This window comes from Haemorhous mexicanus, chromosome 29 (assembly GCF_027477595.1).
Source record: "Haemorhous mexicanus isolate bHaeMex1 chromosome 29, bHaeMex1.pri, whole genome shotgun sequence".
Lineage (NCBI taxonomy): Eukaryota > Metazoa > Chordata > Aves > Passeriformes > Fringillidae > Haemorhous > Haemorhous mexicanus.
The window spans coordinates 1,651,053-1,660,496 of record NC_082369.1 but is presented as its reverse complement, the minus strand read 5'-3'; the positions used below and the strand labels follow the sequence as shown (position 1 = coordinate 1,660,496).

General features: G+C 42.9%; 2 protein-coding genes across 2 annotated transcripts in view; both read right to left on the bottom strand.

Annotated features, from left to right (window-relative positions):
* Window positions 1-600: 600 nt before the first annotated feature.
* On the bottom strand, window positions 601-2,313 carry TIMM13 (translocase of inner mitochondrial membrane 13). Its single transcript, XM_059869976.1, has 3 exons — window positions 2,107-2,313; window positions 1,886-1,954; window positions 601-1,810 (listed from the first exon to the last, which is right to left on the bottom strand). Exons 1-3 carry the CDS (start codon window positions 2,230-2,232, stop codon window positions 1,712-1,714), a joined length of 294 nt encoding a protein of 97 aa, XP_059725959.1. The 5' UTR covers window positions 2,233-2,313; the 3' UTR covers window positions 601-1,711.
* A 1,306-nt stretch (window positions 2,314-3,619) lies between these two features.
* The window catches only part of LMNB2 (lamin B2), a 36,331-nt gene continuing 30,506 nt past the window's right edge, over window positions 3,620-9,444 (bottom strand). Inside the window, exon 12 of the mRNA XM_059869975.1 lies at window positions 3,620-8,788. Within this exon, the coding sequence (XP_059725958.1) occupies window positions 8,747-8,788 (42 nt within the window). The 3' untranslated portion in view covers window positions 3,620-8,746. The remainder of the gene's footprint in view (window positions 8,789-9,444) is intronic.

Sequence of the window (9,444 nt, the reverse complement as noted above, 5' to 3'; positions counted from 1 at the left end):
TGCTAGAGTATAAGGAGGGGCTTTTCACACACCTCCCCACACCTCCTTTAGCATTAGGTAACAGGTGATAAAACTGGCAAAGATTAAGGCATGGCCACACAGACCACTGTCTGGCTAAGCTAGGTGGGAAAAATTTAAAGTGCTGAGATAGTGGTGCAAGTACACTTGTCAGGTCCTACCAGCGAGGATAAGACACATAGACAACCTTGTTCACAAACAAAGAATGCAGCAGAGCTCATGTGCCGAGTCTTGGGCAGAGCAGACTTAGTCATGTCCCCACTGATTCAGCTACCAAAACTGAACAGCGGCTTGTACCCCAAACCCCTTCCTCATTTTTGGTGCTTGAAGTTCTGCATCTGGGCATAACAAGAGGTCTCCTCCATCCCAACCCAGCTGGCAGCAAGATCTACAACTTTTTGAGACAGCGCACCAGCTAGGTGGGAGACCTGGCTTCCAGGCAAGGCTCAGCTCCAGATGGGTTCAGATTCATGGCTACAACACCTGTGGAATGCTCCCATGAATGAAATGGGACTGCTGCACAGCCAGCACCACAGAACTAATACAGCCATAGAGAAAAGTAAAAACTCCTCTAAGCAAAGATGTCTGAAAGCACTTTATTTTCAAGTAGTCATTCTTACAGTCTAGAAAGGAAACTCCAGCTTCAGTAAGTCCAAATACCCAAATATCTCCTCATAGTTTACCTGGTGTGAGAACACTTTAGGTTCTACCACATCCCAGTGAATGTCCTAGGAGGTATGGAGATGTCATTCTTCCAGTCTGTCTCTTTGTCCAGCAAACCATGAAATCTTTTATAAAATACAGAAGAGCTTCAAAAGAAAGGATTAAAAAAAAAAAAAAACCAACATGGGCACTATTGATCTCCAACACTCTCCTCTTCCAGATGTTGTATCCACTAAGAATCACACAGCATGAACCCACCTTTTCAGCGTGGAAGCACAAAAATAGAGTTGTGCCCCAAAGCAGACCAACATTCCCCGTTGCAGAGATGCTCCTCCCTCAAAAAAATTATGCTTAGGATATAGGCTCCAAGATGGAACATCTGTGCCAAAGCCAAACAAGAAACTAGAGTATTACAGCCACACAACACACTTTATTCTACAAAGAAAAGAACCTAAGTACTTCCCAATCCTGCATCCCTAGTTGTGCTCATACAACTATTTGCGAGGCTGTCCTGCTCCCCAGCACTGTGTTTGAGCCGAGTCAAAGCCTAGGAGCCCAAAGATAGCCCCACAAAGCGCTACAGAGATATAAGAGATGAAAGAGCCAAGGTGGCATTAATCTTCTGGCAGTTTTTCCACTAATGAACAGGGACTGAGTAATGACCTTAGGGATGGGTCCATGCTGGAATCCCAAGCAAGGGTACTGTGTTGCTGGCTTGGCTTGGCCCCCATTTTCCACGGAAGGCTCCTTGCCTGTCACAGGGATTTATCAATTGATATAATGCCTTGGGCCAATCTGGACATTTGGGAAGGACAAGAAGTGACGCAAGCAGCTCATGGAAAAAAAAAAAAAAAATCAATCACTCCTGGAGCTGGTGCTAATAAAAGCCAATGGATGCAAAAGGTTCAGCGAGGTTTTATTGCCCTGCCATGACAGAGGCTGGGAAGGCAGTAGGATTCACCCCTAACCACCTGGACTGGCCGCTGTACCTTCCCCACAAGGTCCCTCTCGGCACGGAGGCCGGCAGGCGTCACATGTTGGCTCTCTCCCGCTGCAGCCGAGAATTGTAGGCTCGCGAAACTGTGTTCCAGGAGTCCATGTACCGGTCCATGCACATGGCGATGCACTTCTGCGGGACACAGAGCCTCAGCGGCAGCCCCGAGCTGAGGGGCCGCGGGTGCCCGGTTCTCCCGCCCGTCCTCACCTGCTCGGAGTTGTCCAGGGCGCCGCCGGGCTTCCCGATGCACTTCCGAAAGCACTTGTCCGTCATCCGCTGCGGAGAGAGCCCGTGAATGCCAGCACGGTACAGGGGCTCTGGCTACAGCCGCCGCCCCTGCTGCGAGGGGAGCGGGGCGGCCTGGCCGTCCCCCGCGACCCGCACCGGGACCGAGCCAGCCCCCGCCCGGCCCTGCCGCCCCTCCTGACCTGTAAGAGCTCCTGTGCGTTGGCCACGGCGATCTGCACCTTCACCTGCTCCATGATGAGCCCCGGGTCCAGCTTCCCCCCGCCGCCTCCTCCGGAGCCGAAGTCGGAGCCGAAGCCGCTCTCCATGCCCAGAGTCACCCCGGCCGAAGCCCCTGCGCTGCCGGAGCGAGAAATGGCGGCGCCCGGACTGCGGTTCCCGGCGGGCCCCGCGCCTCCTCCGCCTCCGCGCCGGGCGGGACTGCGCGCTCCGCCCGCCTCAGAGGAGCCGCTCAGCTCCGCGCCGGCTCCAACTCGTGGCCCGTGTCCCGAGCGCTGGTGTCACCGCCGCCCGCGGGAGAGGCGGCTTCGAGCGAGCTCCCAAGGGACTCCCCGGGGCCGAGCCGGGCCCGGCTCAAACAGCAGGGTTCGAGTACCAGGGTTCAGCGCAGCCCCACGAGCGAGGGCAACGGGAAGGGGCTTTAAAGCGGCATCACCAGAGACACAAACGCTGCCCGGCTGCGCCTCATGGTGAAACACCGGCTCTGCCGAGATCCCCGCAGAGAGAAACTCCGCTTTAGGTTCTCTCTGGAATTCATCCTTCTGTTCTTCGAGGCTTTCCTCTGCCTTCCTCGGTAATGCCCTTAAAGTCAGCTTCATTACACTTCCCTCCATTAAGGAAGAATGCTGTGGGACGAAGTAGAAGCGAATGGGAGACGACCATGACCACGCTCTTTTCCATGGGTGAGATGTGATGTGCAGGTAGGAGATGGCATGAGGAGGGCACTGAGTACCACAGCAGAGCTGAAGCCAAAACTGTGCTCATCTTCACTAGCCCGAGCGCACACTCAAGAGTATTGCAAAACATATCCTGTCTTTGGATCTGCCCACTTCAAACAGAAGGCATTTCTACCACCCTGCAAGAAGCATCATCAGCTAGTGCTAACGATGGGGCAGCCATCTAAGGTACAAGTTTAAAATGAAATGAGTTTAAGGTACAAGTTTAAAATTAATTTAAAATGCAGTTTTTAAATGCTTTTGCCAGCCTGGCTCAGCTTCCAGCCCACTTTCAAGTATGGACTCGAAAGTGAGCTGGAAGCTGGGCCAGGCTGGCAAATGCATCAGCTTGTGGCAATGCTTCTGTCTATTCCCAAGAATGCATCCCTACCAGGGATCAGTTTCTGCTCTCATTCTTATTTAGTATCAAGTAGGTTAAATCGAAAAATCCCTTCAGTGCAGCAGTGATGAGAAAGCAAGGGAAGGTTTATCTGCTCCAGCTCCAGATATTTTTCCCCCTGCTTTTGTTAGTACTGTTCAGAGAGGACTGCAGGTTCCACCAGCACTCCATCAGGTTTAAGGAAAGCGGTTTGTTGACACACCCCACGATCCCTGCTGAAACACAATTCGGCTGATCACTGTTAGGAGCACAGACAGCAGCTCTTTGTGTCCTCTCTCCACACTTAAAGGCCTCCTTGGATGGATCATCTCAAATAGCCCAAATTACCTGTGTGTTGGGTAATAGACAGAAGGAAACCAATAAAATGCAAAACATTTATTTGAGTGTGTTGTACAAAAAGTTTCCAGTCATAAAATGTATATTACAAATCATTGAAAAAGACAAGACATTTGGCATGCATAGTCTAAAAAGAAAAAAACAAACCACTTTGAAATGATAAAGTCTAGGTCGTGATGTAGTTTTTCTAGGTTTCAAGTGAACACTTTCATTGTTTTGTCTTTGTGTTTCTGTTAACAGCCTTTTTCATAATTCCCTATTTAAAAAACTTGAACCTTCCAAAAACTCATCTGCAGCAGCTGACTAGAGGTGGTTACTGCAGTGCCCTCAAGCCAGACCTGTCTGAATCAAAATTTTGTTTAAAAAAATTTTAAAAATAAAAATTACAATTCAAGTCACAAGGCATCACTGCTATGAAAATAAGAGATCAACTATATTTTGTGCCCAAATGGAAAGCATTTTGGCTTAAACTTGCTCAAAATAGATTATTGCTTGTAATTTTAGTGTAATGATCTGGGTATCTGTATATATAGTAGCATCTGCCTTACCAAGATGGACTTGTCACTTCAGTAATAGCTAACAATAAATCTGGAAGTTCAATAAACAACATCTTTTCTTGAACTCCAAGTCAATTCACTACTTGTGCTATTCGGAATGGAGGCTTTTGCATCTTTTTCACTCTAGACCTTAGCATTTCAAGAAAAGAATTATGTTTACAAATAATAATTGCATGTAAATATGGTCTTGTATAAAAAAACTAACAAACACCTTTAAATAATTTTAAACTGGCTTAAAGCTAAGCATATTGAAGGGCAAATAAAAATTCTGTTTCCCAGGCCAACAGAATGAGAAAACAATCTCTCCAATATAATTTGTCCCGACATTCAGCTAAAACAGTGCTTTGAAAAATGCAATCATTATCTCACCTTCCGCTCACTGGTTCACAAGGCTTTGCTCACACAAGAGTTTGGACCCAACAGTGTCAGTAAAATGCAGGATCAAATATGGATATGCCTTTGTTTAGAGATAAGACTTTCAAAAGAAGATACAGAAAGAAGAGATAGAATGGTTTAATAGTGAAGACATGAGAGAAGTGGCTACAAGAGATCTGGAACATACAGCATGCATGTTTTCCTGCAGCATCAAAACCCTTCTGATGCACATAAAGGTGACAGATTATCCAAGGTTCCAGGGTGTAGAGAGGATTTTTACAGGTCTCTTCTAACCTGCAACCTCTGTTCAGGCTGCAGTTTAAGGGCCTTTATACAGAATGAGTGTAAGAAAGAAAAAGGGTGTATAAAACCCAGAAGGATCCCTGAACTGAAGTGTCCCACTGCTTGAGGACAGACACCACACAGTGATCTCCTTTCACACTGCAGTATAATTCCCACACTACTGCCAGCTTGCACACATACTCAGCTAGCATTTACATCACAGGAAGCAGATATTTATATTCTTCCTGAGACTTTTGGTTCCTGCTGCAAACACAGACTATGTAGCCAACTGCCCATCTAATGGTAACATAGAGCTGAAGGTAAGTGAGCAACATGTCAGTGCAAATGATGGGTTCTGTCAGAGCTAAGCTGGAGCCCCATGTAGGCATAAAGAGACCTGCTGGGAAATACAGCTCTGAAGCAACAAAGGGAACAGGAAATACACCTGTGTGGCACCAAAGAATCACAGGATATATGGATGTGCAGGAACTAGGGAATCCCAGCTACTCCACTCCTTGGAGTACGTCACTGCAATGCAACAGTTAAAAGAACAAATGCAGAAGAAAGGGAGAAAAAAATGGCATGAAATGCCAGGGACTGAGGCCACACCTCACTCCAGAAGGCACCGCATTCCTGACAGGTCTGAAGATGGATGGACTTAGTCTGAGACAAGCATTTTCACATGGCATGAGCTTAGGAGGAGGCAGGATGTGCTTACTGTATTTTATATGATATTCTGTTATGAACTACACATAGGAAAAACTATTTACTATTTCATTCAGAATAAGATTATATTTCTGGATTAAGAACATCCATCTGGATAGTTACGCTTAAGTAACTACTCTGATAAAAGCTTCATTTCCCTCATCAGAGACACCTTAGAATAATTTTTCTCCAGACAAGTCAAATCTATTTCTCCTTCAAGCTTTATGCCAGGTACCAGCACTGAAGTAGAACTGCTGTCCACCCTTCTAATTTCGTCAAGACTGGTTCATATACAGGATCAAAGAGAAAAAGGGGGCAAGGAGACACTGGATTTTATTTGAACAAAAAACTTCAAATATCCTGAAAATGGAAAGAAATCTTGGAAAGACAGAAGAAAAAACAAACAATGCTTTTTGGGTTGGTAAAGCCACAAAACTGCCTTCCAGTCTGCCTGGAACAGCGCTGTTAAGACTGAAGCTCAGCATCAAAAGCAAGAGGCCAGGATGGTGTCCGGAGAAGGCAACACAAAAAACAAAATACATGGAATACAGTAGTTCTTCTGTGGCTTGTAATTTACAGCCAGGAGTTATTTATCATATTTGCAGTAGCCTATTAAAAAGCACTGTGGTAACAGAATCATCCACATTCAGACTTGGCTTTTCCCACAGTGTCAATCACAGGTTTATTTGACCTGTATATACCTAAGCACGCTCCCAAAGAATCAAATAAACTGTTTCCAAAGTTGAAGGACACAGTTCCAATTCTAAGGACATATTCTGCAGACTGTTACTCAAGGGCACAGTGCTCATTACAAGAAATCTGCAAGCACCAGTTCTTAAGGCTACAAGAAGACTTATTCCTCATACAGTAGCTGTCAGGAAAACTATGGCTCAGGTAGCAAGACGTTTTTCTTCATTTGAGCTGCCTTTTTGAGGCCATTCTTTACAGGAAACAAACAAACCAAAAACCACAGGAAAAAATGTAAATTAACTACACATTCATTACTTTAGTATTTAAGATCACAAAATAATCTTAAATTTACAGGACAATCTTAAAGGAATAAGCAATCTGAAAACTGGCCCATGTAAAAAAAAAAATACAGATCTTTAGGGAAAAAGCAAAAAAGCCCTCAAACACTATGTCAGTATCTTATTGAAGCTGCTGGTCAGAAAAGGGAAATGGTGTCCAGTGGTTGGAAGGTGTGTTGCAAAACTAACTCTACATTGATTGCATTAATTTGCATAACAATGAATTTAGAAAAGGTAATTGTAACAGTATGTCTGAGAAACATAATTTCACTAGATATATCTTACAGAGAGAGAGAGAGACATGATTTACAACATATTTCACCTTCTACACAAGCAGAGTGGGAAAATTACATTAGAATGTTGGCCAAGTACATCAATTCAGTTATCCCATCAGCCCAAATAGGCGAATCTTTATCCTATTTTTTTTTAATGGGTCTTCTGATAATGGAATAAAATGTAATTCTAAATGTCTATTAGTTTACTTCAGCAACTCAGTTATCCCACTCAAGGAGAGAAAAGTAGCATCTTTATTTTTAAATGACAAATTAAATCCTGAAGCTTAAAGCCCCTTTTGTTCCCACCCTGCTTGCATAACAAAGCCATCAATCCGAGCCACTAAACCGACTTTCTAGGTTATACCTGTCAGTCACAATACTGTTCAGAGAATATAATGTCCGAAAGCCACCGAAAACATCCAAACCTTGTCACTTGTCTGATGAGTTTTAACATTTTGAATGACAAGATCAGAGTTCAAGAGTGCAGGTAACAACAGGATTCTATGCTGAAATCAAATGGTGTCTAAATTTTTTATCCAAACTACTAAGTTTGTTTTTCAACAAGTAGTTGAAATAACATTTGCATTCTTTGGAGCAGTCAAGTATTTTCCCTCGTGCTTAAAAATGAACACTAACCCTTATGAGACTCAGAGTTATCTCCAGAGAAATGCAGCAGCAGAAACCTTTAGCTGAATGGACACTATCGGGTAAAAAATTCATCCTCTTAAAATAAAAATCACCCGCTACCCATACAGTGCATTTTTTATTAAAAACATTATTCTCCCTTCACTCCTTGTTAGACTTTGCCTTGAGCACTTGAATCCTGCGTTGCTTACATCCTTAACAGAGGCAGTTCCTTTGAACTGTTTAAAAGTCATTCAACTATTTCTGCTCTATTTTGCAAATATTGCTCCTTGGGATACCTGACAATGCCCCTTTGAACCTAACAGAAGTATGAACAAGCTATATCTAGCTCTGATTAAAAAGGTCAACATTTACATTGGATAACCTTTAAAATCCCCAATATTTATCACTGCCAAAAGTATATGTTTTAATTCTAAAATCTTAATCAAATACTTTTAAAGCTGAATATGTCAAAAGGATTAAATTATAAATACGGTATATCACAATTTGTGTCCATGGTTTACCTTGTGACAGTGGCAAAATCCCCTAAAAATCAAACAGTTCAACCTCTGGGTTTGACACTTCCAACTTAGGATGGTGTGTATATTCAGGAAGCAGAACCCACCACTGAACTTCTGAAATGATGACATGGAGCTCAGGTGTGACAGACCCAGATGTTCTACCATTAGGCTGTCAAACCTTGGAGAAAGACAATGGCAAGGTCCTGAGTCAAAAATGCCTAAAATGAAGCTTCCCCCATCACTGCAATTGTGGAACAGCACTTTGAATGAATCTGTGGTCTAATTTTCCTAAGCTGGGCATTGCTGAGGATACCAGGCAAAATACTAGCTTTTCTACAACTATTGAGGAAACACTCTGTGAATCTCTCCTAGGGCCCTGTAAATGAACACAGTTCACCAAACTTTTTTTCTGGGGATATTATACTGATTATATATGTAATTATAGATTTACCGTACACTCAAGGAGTCTCATCTCATTTTAGCTAAAATCTCTTTTCTGCTTTAGGTTTCTATGTAAGACTTTAAATTCTGTATGGGGAAAAATATTGTATTCCAATACAGTGTTTCAACAAAGAGGGAAAAATAAATGTATTAAAAATCCTGGCAGTTTTGTTCAGTTAAGTTTTTTTGAAATTTTTTTATAAAAATGTACCAAGGAGTAAACGTAAAAGAAATCAGGTGATGCATATAAAAATAGTTTTCAGTGGCTCTGGAAGGAAAAAATAGCAAAAATAAAAGGAAATAAATGAAGAGGGAAAAGCGTAAATAATAGTTTCTTCTTTCTTCACATCACTAAGCATCCTCTAGAGGTTGTTCTGGGATCACCCTAAAAAAGGATAGACAGAGTTGAATTCAGTTCTTACCAGCAATTCAGACTGTAAGCCTAGAGTCTGGTTATCATCTCAGTTGCCAAAAGCATTTTTTAGTAGTTTAGTTACATTAAGGATCATCACTACATAAGAGGAAGTAGAGTACATGCCCCGGTCTGCTGCCAGGACTGACACACTGCTCCTCTGGTTGTGGTTTCCTGCAATGGGTTGACGTATTTCCAACAGTGACACAGATGACAAATGAAAGTTGTGATGTCATTAGCTCAAGACTAGCAAGTTCCTGTATTTCAAATGCTGATTTTGTTTGAGAGTGATCTCTGCTTTTTTGGGTAAGAAAAATCAGTTGTTTTATACTACAAATACACTGCTTAATCTTTGGGACCAAAAAAGCTTTGAGAACTCACCTGCAAACCTGCACAGAATGGGTTATTTGTGAAAAGACCTACTTAATGCCCATTGATCAGAAGAACAAATCCCTTACATTTCAAATTTAAAATATTTTCTGGTATCACCTATATATCCTTCTCCTTTTTTTTTTTTCTGTCAACTCCTGGTCGCTTATTTCACATTATTAACCTGAAGGTTATCAAAACATACCGGTGGTATTATTATGAAGAAAAACCAAGTTTATTTCAGGTGTAGAAGCTATATA

What these genes read in the sequence shown, in the direction of transcription:
- TIMM13 (XM_059869976.1), bottom strand. Translation starts at nt 2,232, where the DNA reads ATGGAGAGCGGCTTCGGCTCCGACTTCGGCTCCGGAGGAGGCGGCGGG. An exon ending in ACGCACAGGAGCTCTTACAG is followed by an intron (nt 1,955 to 2,106) that starts GTCAGGAGGGGC and finishes CTCTCTCCGCAG; the next exon opens with CGGATGACGGACAAGTGCTT. An exon ending in CCCTGGACAACTCCGAGCAG is followed by an intron (nt 1,811 to 1,885) that starts GTGAGGACGGGC and finishes TGTGTCCCGCAG; the next exon opens with AAGTGCATCGCCATGTGCAT.